At 50.2% G+C, this 18053-nt stretch overlaps 1 protein-coding gene across 1 annotated transcript in view; it reads left to right on the forward strand.

Moving 5' to 3' along the window:
- The window catches only part of DSCAML1 (DS cell adhesion molecule like 1), a 342988-nt gene that overhangs the window by 292638 nt on the left and 32297 nt on the right, over positions 1-18053 (forward strand). Inside the window, exons 13-17 of the mRNA XM_027082210.1 lie at positions 297-393; positions 981-1109; positions 7819-7986; positions 9176-9246; positions 14720-14960. Of these exons, the coding sequence (XP_026938011.1) occupies positions 297-393; positions 981-1109; positions 7819-7986; positions 9176-9246; positions 14720-14960 (706 nt within the window). The remainder of the gene's footprint in view (positions 1-296; positions 394-980; positions 1110-7818; positions 7987-9175; positions 9247-14719; positions 14961-18053) is intronic.

Consider the following 18053-nt stretch of genomic DNA (forward strand, 5'->3'; position numbering starts at 1 on the left):
CCTCCCTCCTGGACCCTCTCAGCCCCTCCCTCTATCCTGGGTCCCCCTCTCAGCCCCTCCCTCTTTTGGAACTCCTCAGCTGGCCTCCCTGCAGGGACTCTTCCACACTTCCATCCTTTGAACTTTCTGGAAAGAGGAGCCCTTGACAAACCCCTGGTGGATCCTCTCCCAGAAGAAGGTGGCCTTGCTGATCCCTGGCTAGATGGGCCCCCTTCAGCAGACCAGCTCTAAAAGACTCTCCCCATTCCTCCCTCTCTCCCTGCCGCTGCCCTCTGCCCCTGCTGGCTGCCTCCCAGCTCAAGCCTGCTGACCGTGGGGACTCTGTGTTCTTCAGCTGCCATGCCATCAACTCGTACGGGGAGGACCGGGGCTTGATCCAACTCACGGTGCAAGGTACCTCACCTGCCCCACGCCCCCAGCCCCTTCCCCTGGGACCCCGGCGCTCACTGCCAACTCCCCTCAAGAGCAGGGACACCGCCCACATCTAGCAGAGGCTGACCAGAAACAGCTCTGAGGCAAAGCTCCATCCACCCTCCTTCCTGCCCAGAGTGGGGTGATAGGGTCTTTCCAGGCACACTGCATACAGCGAGGTTTGCAATGGCTGCGGCCCCTGTGGAGCTTAGCTGCTCCCAGAAGTGGAGGGCCTGGATTTGTGGGCGCAGACCCTGCAGGAGGTATGGGAAGGGAAAGTCAAGCTGGGAAAAGTTGGGAGCTCTGCATGGGGAAAGTAGGAAAGGGGCTAAGGAAGAGAGGGGAGCAGAGCAGGAACCGAGCAGGCCCCCCTCTACCTCTGAGCCCTGCTGCCGGGCACCCTTCACCCCCTCCTGCCTTGCCTGAACTCCAGGGCTCAGGGCCCTTGGGTGGATCACAGGTGACACGGATCCCCCAGGGCAGATCCCTGGTCCTCTGTAGGGGTCGGCAGGAGGCCAAGCTCTCTGCTGCCATCCTCACTTCTGCCCCCTTCCCCTGCCACCCCCCAGAACCCCCCGACCCCCCAGAGCTGGAGATCCGGGAGGTGAAGGCCCGGAGCATGAACCTGCGCTGGACCCAGCGATTTGACGGGAACAGCATCATCACGGGCTTTGACATTGAATACAAGAACAAATCAGGTGGGTGAGGGCTGGGCCTGCTGTGACCCCTTGCACCATGTGCCGGGACGGTGCCCCTCTGTGGGACAGCCCCTGGGTGTTAGGGCTGCCCGTCTAAGGCAGACACACAAGCCCCTGTGTCTTCCAAAGGGAGGAACACTGGTCACTGGTTAGGAACCCTGGGGGCAAACAGGGGGACCCTCAGTTGATGGAGAGGGGGTGTCAGCCCCTTTTTCCCAGGACTGTCCCTGGGCAGGTCCATAGGGTGGTTTGATTTAAAGCAACTTAAAGACCCTGAGCTAGGGGGCTATGGGCTGTATCTGTGGGGTCAGAGACAGCACAGTTTCACTGGGTCATCTAGGCACTCCTGGTTTGGGATGATGGGGGTGCTTGGGAGTCAGAGAGCTGGTCCTTGCCAAGAATGAGTCACTGGGGGATGGGAGTCCCTGGAAAAGCATAGATCTAAGTTTCCTCCTCCAAGAAGCCCTCCCAGATCCCTCCCTTGGGACCCTAGCTAGCTCCTGAGGCTGCCCGCCACTGTGAAGCCATGTAGAGCAGAGTGAACAATGGGTCCCTAGGTCTCTGGGGAAACAAGGGACCCACAGTCATGTGGCAAGAATGGCAAGGAGGGGACAAGAGGCCTGGACAAGAGGCCAAGCCAAAAAAGAGCAATCATGTTTATATCTGTGTGACTCTCTCCAGAAGGTACAGCAACAGGGGGCTGCCCCCTCACTCCCAACACAGGAGTGAGGGAACGAGAAGCATGCTCCTCCTCTTGGTGTCTTTCATACCTTCGGAATTCAAGACCATAAGCCCAGAAATGCTTTTCAAAATAATCTTAAAACAAAACACAGAAAGAGAGTCTGGAAAACTCAAGCCGCCCCAGCCCGCTTCTCCCACCAACTCCAACTCATCTTCCAGGTCTTAGCATAGATCCAAGGTTTTGTTTCCTCAGAAGCTTTCCAGACCCTTCCTCTCTTCCTTAGCATAGCACATGGTCATTGGCCAGCTGGCTGTCCACTCCCCTAGAGCGACAGCCCCTGGCATGGCGTCCACAGCAAACCTCTGAGCTGTATTCGCCTCTTGAGAAGCCACCGTGTCCGGGGCACTGGGTTCGTCATCCTTGATACAGGTTTCGGCAAGGAGGGGCCCTGCCCTCAGAAGCCTACAGTTCAGTTGGGGAGAAAAGTCAGCTCACAGCCAGCGGCCCTGGGAGGTCACTCTCAGTGCAGGAGGCGGGCCGTAGAGAGGAGGAGGGGCTGTGCCCACAGGGGTCGTCAGGGAAGCATCTCTCCTGTCCCTGTAGACGCTCCACTGAGCTGGGAGAAGATGGAACGCTAACAGGCCTAGGTTCAGGGAGATGGGAACGGCCAGGCCCCAGCAAGATGCAGTGCTCTCCAGGGAGCAGCACGTCTAGCAGAGGGTTCACAGACCCAGTTCCTGGTCCACAAGACTAGAATGTGCTCTGGGCTCCGGGTTGGGGGAGCGGGGACGGCTCTGGGCTGAGCTTTGACTTCCTTGGGGAAGGTCATTGAGAGCTACTAACAATGCCTGAGGTCCCAGAGAGAGACTTGGCATGGCACCTTGAAAAGGGTCATCAGGTGTCAACAGGAAGGAGAGGCGTCCAGAAGCTGAGTGAGCAGGCTGCCGCAGCCCTGCATCTGGGACAGGTGATGAGCAGTGGCAGGGCCTCAGTGGAGGCAGAGGCCGCGGGGAGGAGAGGAAGCCCACTGTGTTCATCTCACACCTCGAGGCTTCCCGAGTCTGGGCACAAGCTCCCCAGGAGCCAGAAAGATGGGCCAGCATCTCCCTGCCTGGATGATGTGGCCTGTCGGGGGTGGGGAGTGGATGCCTGGGCTGTCACTCAGGCCTCTCCCCTATTGCTCCTTTTGACTGCCCCCCTGCCCTCCTCCCCCATGCTGCCCCGTTGCCCACCCGGCCCCCTCCACTGGCCACCCTTCAATGTGTGGAAACCTTTCCTGGGGCACTGCTCAGCAGGGCGAAGCCGAGAACATCACACATCTGGAGAGCGGTGCAGAAGGAGAGGTGGGCAGGGAAGATGCTATTTTCAGAGCTCATCCACATCTTCCCCCCACCCCCTCTGGCTCTCCTGAAAGATGAGGAATGGCCATACCCCACCCCAGAGCCAGGATGGATGGCAAGGTAGAGAGGTGGGTAATGAAAACTCAACCTCAGACTCTCCCATCCACAAGGGCTTTGCACCTGTAAAAAAAAAAAAAAAAAGCAAAATAAATCACAGGATCGAGAGCACAGAGAAGCTGGCTGGTCCTTTCTCCTGCCTTTAGGTAGGACTACTCCAGGCCACCCCACTCAGGCGGGCATCTATCCTGGCACTTAGGAAAAGGAATCCCGTGGGAACTGCAGTGAATTACCATATTGGAGTCAGGCAGAGGCTGTGAGCATAGCACAGCTTCCTTGTCTGTGAGGGGGAAACAGTAATGCCTATCTTATGGGATTGCTTTGAGGAATAAAGAGAAAGCATCTAGCATGGGGCTATAGTCAACCTTTAAAAGATGTAAGTTCCTCTCCTCCTTCTAACTCAAATACTTCATGCGGCAATTTATAGTCCTGTGGGACTTGCAGGCTGAAATATGTGTCTGTCAGTCAGCAACATGTACTGAGTGCCAATAATAATCTTGCAGAATCATGCACCCGCCATGTGGTAGGGAAAGAGAAAGAACAGGGAGACAGAGTGTTGCCCTTGGAGCTTACAATGCAGTTGGAGTGAGAATAAACACTGTGTACACACGCTCGCATGCACATACATACACACACACACACACACGAAGGCACTTCCAGGACCATTACAAAGCATTATCCAATCACGTGTAATACACCACAAACTGAATTACATGAGAACTGTAAAAGGTATCCTAGGGAACGGATGGATGACCCAAAGGAGGGAGGGGCATGTGTGTGTGTGTGTGTGTGTGTGTGTGTGTGTGTGTGTGTGTGTGTGTAAGTAGATCTTCTGCCTGCAGGTGGAATAGTAGAACAAGAACAATTCTCAAAGCAGAAGACTTGGGTTGACCAAGTGTCAGGGCTGTATGATGTTTAGCAAGCAACTTAAGGTCTTTGGGCATCTCTACCTATCAGTGGAGACAATAACACGTAATCCAAGGTGGCTGTAGGGATTACGTGAATGTGATGGCTTATGTGCATGTGCCTAGCACAGAGCCTGACACAGAATAACCCTCTATGGGTCCCCATCCTGTGCCCCAGTCTCCCTTCCCCTCTTCCTCTTGCCCCAGACCACACCCATCCTGGACCATCTGCTCCTGACCCCCTTCTGTGTTACAACTGTGCCTTTGCCAGGTTTTCTGCCATGTTGCTCATCATGCTAATTTTCCAAGGGAAATTACCAAGTCTGCCCTTTCTAAGCCATCCCGCTCACGCTGACTTCTCCTGGCCCCAGGCAACAGAGTAATAATACATGAATGCTGAATGATAAATAGCACCGTCCACACAAACTTATCAGATGGCGCCGTGCAGATTTAAAAATGCAGACACCACATTTCACCCCTGTTTTCCAAGCAAGGAGCAGGGATGGGTTCTTTGAGGATGGCCCTCCAAGCCCAGAAGGCAGCCTCGTGGTGCGCGCCGTCAGCCACCATGGGGTAAGCCAGCCCGGTGTGGCGTGGCGTTCTGTGTGAGCTGGAGTGGGGCTGTGAGAGGGTCTGGTGTTGGGATGTGGTGAGTGGTGGTGGTGACCCAGGAAACCTTTTCTCGGTGCTGCGGAGATTGCCGTGGTGGGCTCAGAGCTGTGATGCAAGGAGGAAATCAGAGATGCAGAATGGATTTGTTTCCCAAGCACAGGCAGCTAAATGCTCCAGACGTGACTTTCGTCCAAACTGCTCCCCCTTCTACAGTGAATGTGTCCCCTGAAACACCAAAGGCCCCGGGTCCCCTCCCAGCAAGCAGCCCACAGAGTGGAAGGCACTGACATCTCCCCAGCCACTTCCTTATTTTTTAAGCAGAATATTTTGCATCATAAACCCTTTGATGAAGAAAGGGAGAGAGAGCCCTTAATGAAATATGTTAATCTGGGTAAGCCAGGTTTATATGAAAGGGAATATTAAAAGAGACAATGTTCACCAAAGCCAGCTCAGTACTCTGAGAGCTGAAAAGGAAAGGGAAGAAAATAGGGCCCCTGATTTCAGCTATTCAGGTCAGAGAGATGGCAGTGATCAAGTATGGAAAATCAGCTAGAGACCTCCAGATTTGACTCTGATGCGTTAGCCTGCAGGCGCTATGGGGAGAGAGCCATTCTGTGGCAACATCAAAGATGATTTGGGAACACAAGGGCAAATCCACCTGGAAATGACTGGCAAAAGCAGAACAAAAAGAGGCCACTCTCTGGGGCATCCCCCCCCCCAACCTTCCTGTGACTGACAGTTGAAGGAGGCAAGGGAGGGAAAGGCAAAGGGTATTTCTTGTGACTACAAAATGCGGAGGAACTGCAAGTCCAAAGTCCAGGACAACGAAGTGGCTCTGATCTAAAACCAACAGTGGGTTTTAAGTGCCCAACGCGTGCCAAGTGGGCAAGATGGGCAAAGTTTTAGACATGGTTCCTGCCTTCAGGGAGCTTATCTGTGTGTAGATGGAAATAGAAGCCACTGGTGGGAAAAGTGTATGGAGTGAGAGGAGAGCCTAGGATGGAGCCTTGAGGAACTCGAACCGTTAATGGTAAGGTTAAAAAAGATGCACCTGCAAAGTGAAGGGATGACCCAAGAGAATAGGAAAAGCTAGAGAGTGTTTTAATAGGAAACCCAAGAGAAAAGTGTTTCGGGAAGGGAGAGGTCTAAGCGTTGAACACACCTGAAAGGCCAAGTGAGAAATCGGCCTTGATGACGTGAGCATCACCTATACAGTGGCGATATGGTGCTGATGTCATTGGAAGGAGGGAAGAGTAAATCATGTCCATCACTGCACCTGGCACATCACAGGTGCTTGATAAATATTAGCACCTCTTTTCTTTAGCCCCTCTGTTTTCAGACACATCATATGGTCTCCTTCCTCCGCCGCACTCATCAAAAATGAATGCACTGACTCGTGATCACTCTCCCTCTCCTATAAACACAGGCAAATCATATATGATGTGTGAGCTGGCACCAGCTCCCAGAATGCCGCAGAGAGAAGTGAACACCTGCCTCCGCACGCTAGCCCATTTCCTCCCAAACCAAAGCAGTACCCACGGCAGTAGGAGCTGCATATTTGCAATTCTGGCTTAACCTGCCAGCCAGAGTGACTCTTGGGCAGTTGGGGTGTTTTAAATGACAAGGAGAAAATACTGTTTTTCTGAGCATCCACTGTCTGCCATTTGTGACTTTGGCTCATGAAACCAAAGAATTAAATGCAAAACTGCAGATGGGGAGCTGGGCCAGTGCCCTTCACAGATGCCAAGCCTGTGTAGCTAAAAGTGGTGTTTTGAAAAACGTCAAGACCTCAATTAACCAGAACCTGGGGGGATGGGATAGTCTCTTCGAGTGAACCAATTCTCCTAATTTACCAGGCATTAGCTTAAAAAAAGTCTTCCTAAAATCTGTTCTAGAACGTGCTAGCCTCCCTCCCTGATTTACGGGTCAAACTGTAGTGAATACAGTTTAATCTTGTCTACTGAGAATTTTCAGGAGCCTCTACTGTGGATTTAAAAGACATGGAAAATTAGACTGAACAGTCACATCAGGACGCGCCCTGGGAAGATTTTTAAGCCCCACTGTCAGCTAGTTTCCTTGTGCTTTGCCTTTTTGTTTCTTTTCAAAGCAAAGTGCCAATAACGTAATCTGGTTATGAATTCTGCGTGTGGAAGGTCCTAGGCTGAGGCATTGCTGTGACTGCAACCCCTTGCATGTCTGTCTGGGATCCCCTGGTAGGTGCACAGCACAAATATATTGAATGAATGACTGGATTCCTCTGGAGGTGCAGAGTGTTTACTGTCACAGTATCCCTGAGTGGTATTTATCTGGTATTTTTCACATTCTACAGTTTTGCTAAACATTAGCCCTGGAATGGGCTGTCAGTCCCCCTGGATGAATCGGGAACATGCTCGTCCCTTTGTTGGCTTCTGACTGTAAAGACTCAGAGACCATTCTCTTGCTGGTGAGAGAGAGGGTAGGGTTTGCCTAGGGACTCTGGCACATGGTTTGTCCCCCCTGACAGCCCAAGAAACAGTCAAGACCACCACCACACAAATGCACAGGGAAAGGCAATACAGAAGCACACATAGGAGGAGAAAGGGGTATAAGGCTTGGCTTCCCCCTTTGCACTGGGATCATGGGTTGAGGGGGTGTCTCACAGTTATAACAGGTCTCTGATGTGGTCTGAGAAACCAGGAACAAGGGCACTGGCCAATCAGACCCTCAGGAATAGCAAGCAAATGGTGATCTTGGAAGGGACCGTAGGAGACATCTGACCCCCACCTGAGGTTTGAGTTCACCAGGCAGCCCAGGGAAGAGAAGGGTTAAGCTCCCTGAGTTTCCAAGCAGTGCATTTGCTGCTCCCATCCTCAGGCATCCCTTGGCCACTTGAGCTTAATGAAACAGAACCCTTTGGTCCTCTGTGAAGTTGTGAAGGCTCTCTTGCTTCAGTCTCTGTGAACTAGACCTCTTCTGGGCATCTAAGTTGACGTTGGGATGTGCTGCTGCTTGAGGCTGGAGAGGGGTCCTGGAGTTTGCCTGGCTGTGGTTAGAAATGGGTGTCCTCTGTCCAGATTCCTGGGACTTCAAGCAGTCCACACGCAACATCTCCCCGACCATCAACCAGGCCAACATCGTGGACTTGCACCCGGCATCCGTGTACAGCATCCGCATGTATTCCTTCAACAAGATTGGCCGCAGCGAGCCGAGCAAGGAGCTCACCATCAGCACTGAGGAGGCCGGTGAGCATCTCACCCAGCCACCCCTGCGCCTGGGCTCGGGACATCCGGGGCCACACCCACCCTGTCCACTGGCAGTGGGCTTGCAGTTAGAAGAGGAGAAGGGGGAGATTCCGAGGTGTTTGTGTCTGCCTCTGAATCATTGGAGATTCTTCCGTCTGACCTTTTCCAGATGGGGTTCTCGATGCAATGCTTTCGGGAGCTGTCCATGGTCCTGCCCCCACTCACCTGGCCGCAGCCTGTCTGGAAAGGACAGATATGCTAGATCTGCAAAGGATGGGGGTGCTAGTGCCCTGGATTATCTCCTGTGATTTTTGTCATGAAGTTTTCCTGAAAGTTTAAACAAGATTTTCCTTGCTGTATTTTCTCTTACCTGTCATTGCAAAATATAAATTAATACAAAAAAGTACATATAACATACATGTTCAGTTTTACAAATAATCATAAAGAAAAACTAGTATAACCAACACTCGTTACCACTTACCAGAGGTCCTCCATATGCCCTTTCTCAATTATAACCTCTCCCCTGAAGTAACCAGTATCCCAACTTCCTTTCTTTCCTTTTTTATACTGTCACCACAATGCATGTACACATAACCCATGCAGTTCAGTTTTGCCTGTTTTCTAATAGAATATATGCATGACATCATACTTCATATATTCTCTCTGTCTTCCTTGTTTTGATCAATATTCTTTTTGTGAGCTTCATGTCATCAGTACAGCTGTATCATTTGTGTATTTTCATTCCCCCCCAAGGGATATAAGCAGTCGTAGAATTACAGTCATCAGATGGACAAACTTCTACCTTTAACCAAAAAAATGCCAAAATGTTTTCCAAAGTTTTGTACCAACTTGCTCTCACATGATCAGTGTACAAGAGCTCCTGCCACTTCATATCTTTGTCTGAACTTTGTACTATCAAACTTTTAAAAAAATACTTGCCAGCCTGCTGGATGTGGAGCAGTATTTCATAGTCATTGTTTGCTACATTTTCAGCAAGTTATGGAGAATGAAGGGGAAATATAAACCCTATGATCATTTCAGAAGGACTCAAACAAAGGTTCTCTGCTTCTGTAGATGAACTTTTCCTTTCTCCCCAGCAGTCCTCCAGCTCAAGCATGGGAGTAAGAACATAGGACTCTTTTCTTCCAAGACTTGACTCATAATGTTGTTTCTCCCCACCATCCCCCAGCTCCTGATGGGCCCCCCATGGATGTAACCTTGCAGCCAGTGACCTCACAGAGCATCCAGGTGACCTGGAAGGTAAGTAAATTCAAAGACAATTTCCTCTGAAATACCTCCTTTCTTCCCCTCTCAATCTACAAATGAAACCCCAACAGACTAGCTAGTCTCTGGTCTCTTACAGTGCCCAACCCTGTTTATTGCTAAATCCATGAGGTTGGAGGGGTGGAAAGAGAGGAGGATAAAGAGGCTGGTTCCCTCACCAATCCCCACTCCCTTCTCCACCCTGACTGTCTTATGGACGCCCATGCCTAGGGTGGGATGAAGAATTTGTCAGTGCCAAGGAGGGAAGATGGTTCTTCCACCATGCTGGTCTGTCCTACACACCCCACATGTTGTAATAAGTCTGGAGTTAGAATTGATTATATGTAAATTTCAAAGGGGCCCTGTGGATTATGGGAGATGAAATGACAGAGTCTCACCCTCATCTTGGCCCTGTGACTAGAGCTGGGAGGTAGGGTGAAGCCACCCCCTATATTCTCATGGTAAAGCGTTGAAGAGGGAGCTTGGTCTTTTCAGGTCTTGATTTCCTCCTCTATAAAATCAGGATTAAAAAATGACTGCCCTCCCCAGCTCTGGGGGAGGGGATCTGCAGAGAAAACAAACCAGTAGGTGCTGCAGCCGTTTCTAAGGGGAAGAAACTTGTAAATCTAGAGGGGATCTGAAGACTGTCACTGAGGGGAAATCTTCGAGGCAATTCCACAGCTGAGCAGGGAAACAGATCAGAATAACCTTGAGCAGGACCAAGAAATGCTTTCCTGGGTAACTCTGGCCTCAGTGCTTCATCCCTGCCATGGGCACAGAAGGGCTGCCCATCCTTGATGTCTTCCTGTTGCACCGCATTTTCCAGTGTTTGAGTATTTTCTTGCACTAATTTATCTGACCCTCTATTCCTGTGGAGTGGACAGAAGAGGTATTTTTATCCCCATCCATCAGAGGAGGCCACAGTATAGAGATGCAAGGTGACTTCCATGGTCATTCAAGTTGTGACAGGTGCAGAACTTCAGTGCACAGAGTCTGGAGCCCCTGCCCAGTCTCCTCACCAGAGCCCAGCGCATGGAGGTCAGGAACAGAGAGTTTTCTGAGTCCCATCCATGTCCTTCTTCTTGGATCTCTCCCATCTCAACAGTGGGGCTTGGGTGGAGGGGCTGCCTCATCTACATCTGGGATCAAAGTCCAAGGTCATTTTCTGACTTGAACTCCTGGTGGGAAAATTCAGGTGCTTTAGTCCTCCTTCTGGGCCCTTCAAAAAGGTAGACTCAAGAATAGGAGATTCAGAAGGGCCTAGTAATATATTTCCTAAAAAGACTACATGCCTGGGCATGTACACACACACGGACATACACATACACACACACATACACACACACAAGGCAGCAGAGCCTGGTTCCTTCCCTCCCCAGAGAAATGACCAGGATAAAGGTGGGACAGAGGCTGGGCAGTTGGTCCTCGCCCTCCTAGCAGATAACTCCAGAGCCATGTTTCCCTCCAGGTTCAGATCTGGGTGCCAGGGCTTCTCTCAGAAACTGGGGATGAAGCCTGGAGTCTGGTCCCCAAGTCTTGTCTGCATCCTGACTCTGCACCCATTTCCTAAGAATATTCCAAGGAAGCCTGGAGGTGGGGCAGGGCTGAATAAATATGTAAACCACTGAGACATTTGGCTACAAAGCTCCGACCTGGAGGTTGATAAAAATTTAGAATCAGATTTATTTCTCCAAAGTCTCATAATGAAAAATAAAATTGATTAGAAAGTTAGAACTTCAGAATGAACGAGCCCGTCAATAAATTTGGGGCTGACTTCTCAGGGGATTTTTTTTTTTTAACACCAAGAAACAGATTAATGAAAAATAAAGATTCACTTGAAAGATAAGTCACTTCATTTCAAGACTCTTTCCACGAGATGGATCACCACTGCTTTATGACATAAATTTGCAATCAGCCCTATTGATTTCTTAATGCTTCAGAGAAATATTGTTAAGATTGATTTAAATCCTGAGTGTGCCTGTTTGCGGGGAGGTGGGGCAGTATGGGGAGAGGGGAGAGAGAGGGAGGGAGGGAAGAAGGGAGAGAGGGAACATGTGTCAAGATTTATAACAATATGTGAATATCTATATGTATGTAGCAGGGTATGCCTGGATGCCTATCCAAGGCCTCTGCCAGTATATTTTGATGTGAATGGAGGTGACGTGGTACTGTGTATATCACACATATACAGGTGTATATCATGGTGTAGGCGGCTCTGCGTATGTAGGCATATGTGTCATTGTGTACTGATGTATATATCAGTGTGTTTCGATATGGGCGTGGGTATGTAATAGGAGAGTATATGTCAGTGCGAAAACAAGGACACCTTGCAGATATATTTGTGTCTATAATAGATGTCTGTCTGAATGTGTGAGTGTATAGATACGAACCCAAATTCAGAAATTTGCCCCCTTGCAAATTAGCAAACAGGACTGCCCAAGTACAGAGAGAAACGTTATTCAGGCATTAACAAAAAGTCAAGTGAATTAAATACACGCACACCTAGTTAATGAGTTCAAAACAATTATGTTAAATTAAAAACTTCATTTTATTGCATTAACAGTGAGCTTAAAAATGCAGTTCATTTTAAACATTCATTGAATTTTAAAAAACGGGCTGTTTTACTAACTTAATTGTTGTACTATTAAGTACTATTAATAATATTAAGTACTATTAAATAATAATATTAAGTACTATTAAATAGTAGTACTATTAAAATAATAATTATTATTTAAAATAATTAAAATAATATTGTACTATTTTTTAGTACAATAAAACGTGGGCTTTTAAATTAACTGCATTGTCTTTAAAGCCCTGATTCAAGCTGTTTTTGTATGCCCTGGGGTGTGTGCTCTCTCTCAGTATATAGACGGGCAGACCCCACGTTAAAAGAGCCAGTTTCTAGTAGTGGGTCTAAATGTTTCTGGCCACGGGTAGGTGTGGACTGGGATGTTTGCTTTGATGGGTCTGGATGTGAAGGGATATATTGGGATCCAGCGTGTGTGTGTGTGTGTGTGTGTGAGATCGTGTATGAGAATGTCTGTGTTGGTGAGTGTTTACCTGTTGATGCGTTCTCTCTCAGAACACCTGTGTGTATGGCTGGTTGGGTATCAGAGTTCAAGCTGGGGGTGACCGTATGTTTTCCACCCTCCAGGCTGATGCCAGTGGAGTTTTCTCCCTTTGCCTGGCCAGCTGGGATCAGCCCTTCATTCCAGTTGGGCAGAGCTCCGAAGTGCCCCCTTGTCACCGGCCTGTCCTCGCCCATCTCTGTCCCTCCATCCAGGAGCTGGCTTCAGGCCTCAGCTCTCAACACACCCCAGCCATTGACCAGGATGTCAAGGGCAGTCCAGCTCCAAGAGGAGCTGGGCCTACATCAGAGTCAAGGACTCTTTTTTTTTTAACTTGTGGTAAAATATACATACCATTGTATTTACATAAAACTGAACATTTTAACCATGTTCATGTGTTAGAAGTCAGTGGCGTTAAGTACATTTACAGTGTTGAGCAACCGTCACCACTGTCCATCTCCAGAACTTTTTCATGATCCCAAACAGAAACTCTGTGCCCATTAAACACTAACTCCCCACCCAGCCATCCTCAGCCCCTAGTAACCTCTATTCTACTTTCTGTGTCTCTAAATGTGCGTGTTCTAGGTACCTCAGAGAAGCATCATACGATATTTGTCCTTTTGTGTCTGGCTTATTTCACTTAACATATTTTCAAGGTTCATCTATGCTGTAGCGTATATCAGAATTGCGTTCCTTTTTAAGGCTGAATAATATTCCATTGCATGTATAGACCACATTCTGTTTATCCATTCATTTATCTGTGCACACTTGGGTTGCTTCCACCTTTTGGCTGTTGTGAAGAATGCAGCTATGCATATGGGTGTGGAAATACCTCTTCGAATCCCTGCTTTCAATTCTTCTGTGTATATACTCAGAAGTGGAATTGCTGGATCATAGGGTAATTCTATGTTTAACTTTTCGAGGAACTGCCAAACCACTTTCCACAGCGGCTGCACCATTTTACATTCCCACCAGCAATGCACAGGGGTTCCAGTTTCTCCACATCCTCACCAACAGTTGTGATTTTTCATTTTTTAATAATAGCCATTCTAGTGGGTGTGAAGTGGTATCTTAGGACTCTCTCTCTCTCTCTTTTTTTTTTTTTTTTGCAGTACGCGGGCCTCTCACTGTTGTGGCCTCTCCCGTTGCGGAGCACAGGCTCTGGACGCACAGGCTCAGCGGCCATGGCTCATGGGCTTAGCCACTCCGCGGCATGTGGGATCTTCCCAGACCGGGGCACGAACCCGTGTCCCCCGCATCAGCAGGCGGACTCTCAACCACTGCGCCACCAGGGAAGCCCGGGACTCTCTCTTTTTATTCAAACTAATTACCTACCTCCCTCTCCATCGGGTTACTTTCTGTCTGCTGTTGCATTTCTCCCGGGCCCCTGAGCCCATGCCAAATGATATCCCTATTCATTCATTCATTCACCCATTCATTTATTCAATAAATATGTATTGAAGGCCTATTACATGCCAGGCACCATTCTAGACACTGAGAACAAAATAGGCAACACTCCTCATCCCCACGGCACTTACATCCCAATGGGGACAGGTAGTCAAAGACATAAGTAAACTATATGGAATGTCAGATGACACTACTGCCATGCAGAAAAATAAAACCAGGAAGAAATGTAAGGAGCACTAAACGGAAGGCAGGGAGCACTCTTACACGAAGAGCTTAAGGAAGGCCTCATTGAGAAGGCGGCATTTCAGCAAGGACACCGCAATGTTGAGGAGGCGAGCCATGTAGATATGCAAGGAAAGAGTGCTCCCCTGGATGGGAGTGTGCCTGGTGTGAACAGCAGAGAGGTGTGTGCAGGAGCATAGGAAGCATGGGGGAGAGGAGACGGGTCCAAGAGGCTTGGGGGTGGGGTCAGATCACGTAGGGTTTTGTAGCCATTGTAAGGACATTGGCCTTGACTCTGGGTGATATGGGAGCCTTTGAAGGCTTGGAAGCAAGGGAGTGACATGATCCGACTTTGGTTTTAAGAGCATCTTCTCAGGGCCTCCCTGGTGGCACAGTGGTTGAGAGTCCGCCTGCCAATGCAGGGGACATGGGTTCGAGCCCTGGTCCGGGAGGATCCCACATGCCACGGAGCAACTAAGCCCGTGTGCCACAACTACTGAGCCTGCGCTATGGAGCCTGCGAGCCACAACTACTGAGCCCGCGCACCTAGAGCCCGTGCTCTGCAACAAGAGAAGTCACCGCAATGAGAAGCCTGCGCACCACAACGAAGAATAGCCCTCACCCGCCGCAACTAGAGAAAGCCCACAGGCAGCAACGAAGACCCGATGCAGCCAAAAATAAATAATAAATAAATAATGTATTTTTTAAAAAAAGAGCATCCTCTAAGAATGTCACTGTGTCTGTCTCCTCCCCACCCCACCCCATACTCCCAGGCACCCAAGAAGGAGCTGCAGAACGGCGTCATCCGGGGCTACCAGATCGGCTACAGAGAGAACAGCCCTGGCAGCAATGGGCAGTACAGCATCGTGGAGATGAAGGCCACTGGAGACAGCGAGGTCTACACCCTGGACAACCTCAAGAAGTTCGCCCAATATGGGGTGGTGGTCCAGGCCTTCAATCGGGCTGGCACGGGGCCCTCATCCAGCGAGATCAATGCTACCACCCTGGAGGATGGTGAGGGCACCAGTAGAGGGTAGCGAGCGGGTACAGATCTCAGCTGTGGGCAGAGCCAGGGCTGCCAGGGAGGGCTCGGGGCCCTTCCCTCCTCCTGAGCCCCGTCATGGTCCTGTGGTCCACACAGGCTCCCTGGATCCCTCCATCTCCTCTCACCCATTGGGTCCTCAAGGGATGCTTGGTCCATTTGGCACTCCGGGCCTCTCCATCCATTGGCTGGCTCTCTATCCATCGCTTGCTAATGCTGTGCCCATCGGTCTCTCTATTGATCTATTGGCCTGTCTGAGCGCCTGTCTGTGCACCTGCCTGACTCTCCGTCCGTGCTTCTCTCTCTACCTTTTCCTCCTTCCTCATTCTGGCCCCTCACCCATCTTTGTCCCCAAGCTCTTTCCTCTGTACTCTGGGTCCTGTTTCTCCTCCCTTACATCCTCCAGGTTGGAAAAAGGGCAGGAGCCACGTTACCTTTGTACTTCTGGGCTGGAATCTGTCCACCATCTGTTTTAGGGACCTGAGATGAGACTGTGGAGGTACGATATCCCAAGGTCCATGGACAGAGGATTTAGGTTCCGATTTTTAAAACTGAATTCTTTGAGGACTGGAGAGCACTCCAACTCTGATGAGTGAATTAAGGGGCCCGGTTTCACGGGGGAGAGAGGGTTAGAAGGCAGCAGGAGCCTGCCTGCTCTCCAAGCACAGAGAAGAGCCAGCTGGTATCTGAGCCTGTGCCAGGAAGGGAGAGGAGATGTGACCCTTGATGCCCCCCAGAGATAGAGCCGGGCTGGTCACAGCCCCACAAAGAGCAGATTAAACAGAGCTTCCTTCTTGATGCTCCAGCCTAAAACCACGATGTGAGATTAAAAGCTGTCACTAAGTCTGAGCCTGCCCCCAGCAGAGGGAGGGAACTGACTGCCCCAGTAACATAATGACATCACCCCATGGCCATCAGGATACCCAGCATTCCACCCTCTTGTTAAGCATTCCATCCTTTTGTTAAGCAATGCCCGCTCCCTGCCTCATTCTCTCTGAAAATGCAGACATCCTTGGGAGGGAGGATGCATCAGGTCAGAAACACCTAAGTGGCTACAAATTGGAATTATCTGGGGAGTTTTAAAAATCCTGATGCTTCATCCCCAGAGATTTCCATTTAGTTGCTCTGGGGCACAAGCAAGGCTTTGAGAGGGAGCAGGTGTCAGTAGCCCCAGAGCACTGGGCCCCTGGGGAAAAGGGAGAACACAGAGAGAGGGAAAGGTGCACAGAATGCACAGAGGTACAGAGAAGCACCTGAGCTACGCTGCCACCAGCTGCCCAACCCCCTCCACCAGCCCGGAGCCTCACCAGCCCCCCATCATCCCCCTCCCTTTTGTGATGCTGGCCACGGGCCCGGCTGGACTGAGGAAGACCAGCTTGTCGCCTCTTAGTACCATCAGTACCAATTCCAAGCAGTGCTCTGACGCAGTGGTTCTCAGACCTGAGCGCACATCAGAGGGCTGTAAAGAGATTGCTGGGCCCTCCCCCAGGGTTGTGCTTCAGCAGGTCTGAGGTGGGGGCCCAAAACGGGCATTTCTAATAAATTCCCAAGTGATGCCGATGCCATTGGTGTAGGGAGCACCTGTGAGAACCACAGCGTTAACAGCCAGGTCATTACCCATAAAAGGAGCCAAGGCTCGCGGAGGTTAAGAGCCTGCGCAGAATTGCCCGTCTAATGAAGAAGAGTCCAGGTCAAAATCCAGGCCTGACCCTGAATCTCGCCCTCTTTCTGCTTCACCCTATTGTTACCCTGTTGCTTGGGGGCAGGGCTGGATGCAAGACCAAGTGATGTGGATGCAGGATGCTCAGGGAAGTCGTGTCCAGGGGGAACAGCTGCCCCAAGACCACCCAGCACACCTGACCAAACACTAAACTCCATCCACTGGGGCCATCCCAGAAAACAGCCAGGCCAGGCCCACCTTTGGCCTCCATCAGAGCCCCACCTCCCTTGCTTTGGGGGGCTGCAGTGGGGGCTGGGTGCTGGGTGCTGGGATTACCAACAGGGAGAGATCAGCACGGGCTGTGGAGTCCTTTTGCAAACAAAGGAGGAGAAGGGGATGAAAGTTTCCAGCAGCATTTGCTCAGCAGTTTTTCATACTTAATTAAGGGCCTCGTTAGCCTGTCAGATCCTGATCGTTTCCTTGCAATATTAGCACTCCTCCTGGGGTATTCAAGGACCCCGGCTTTAGCAATAGTGTCTCTTCCATAATTATATTACCTTCATTTTGTTCGAACGGGCTATCTGTATTAGTTTATGACACTGGGTCCCTAATTACATGGTGCTTATATTTTTACACCTAAGTAATATGAAACAATAATCATTCTCAAAGAGGATCGTTAGGGTGATGTATTATCATTTAAATGCTCATAAAAATTAGAGTTGCCTCTTGTGGGGCAACGGGATCTAATTACCTTCCATCCAGCCTGTGCCTGCTTTCTCCCACTCAGAGCAAAGCAGACGTGGCCTTTCCCTTTGCCCCCAGCTCCTCAGAAGCCAGTGGAAGTACCACCAAAGTTGTCACTCGCCGACGTGGCTCTTTGCGGCCTGGTGTCACCACTGTCTCTCATCATCATCGTGCAGCAGGGCCGCCTGCAGGGGGTGGGACTTAGGTTAAACTCAAAGGTAGATCTCAGATGGAGAGGGTTAATGGCAGGGCAGACCACCCAAGTTGGTCTTAGAGAGTGTTTTCCATCACCCAAGGCATTTTGGTGTCTTCAGAGGCAGGGACAAGGGACAAAAATGTAATGATCCTAGAGGTCCTAAAGGTGTCTGCGGAACCTCTTCTCCCCTTGCCCCAGGGTTGCTTCAAATCCTCTTCTTTTCCTTCCCTTCAGCTTGGTATGAGGACACAAGGGTCCCTAGAGCGGGGCCTTGGTTCAGACCCCGAGCTCAGGTGACATAGAGGGCTGGCAGCCATCAGATAAGAGCATCAGTTACAGATCCCTCCAGCACTGGCTTGGTCTTCCAGGTTCCGTTACGTTCAGTGGACGTGGACTCCCTGGGCTGTGGTGCCTACTGGTGAATCCCCAGGGGCTCATGCCTGGAGTTCATCACCTTCTTCCCCC

This window comes from Aethalodelphis obliquidens, unplaced genomic scaffold (assembly GCF_003676395.1).
Source record: "Aethalodelphis obliquidens isolate GAN/ISIS:26980383/991018 unplaced genomic scaffold, ASM367639v1 scaffold46, whole genome shotgun sequence".
In the NCBI taxonomy this organism is placed as follows: Eukaryota; Metazoa; Chordata; class Mammalia; order Artiodactyla; family Delphinidae; genus Aethalodelphis; species Aethalodelphis obliquidens.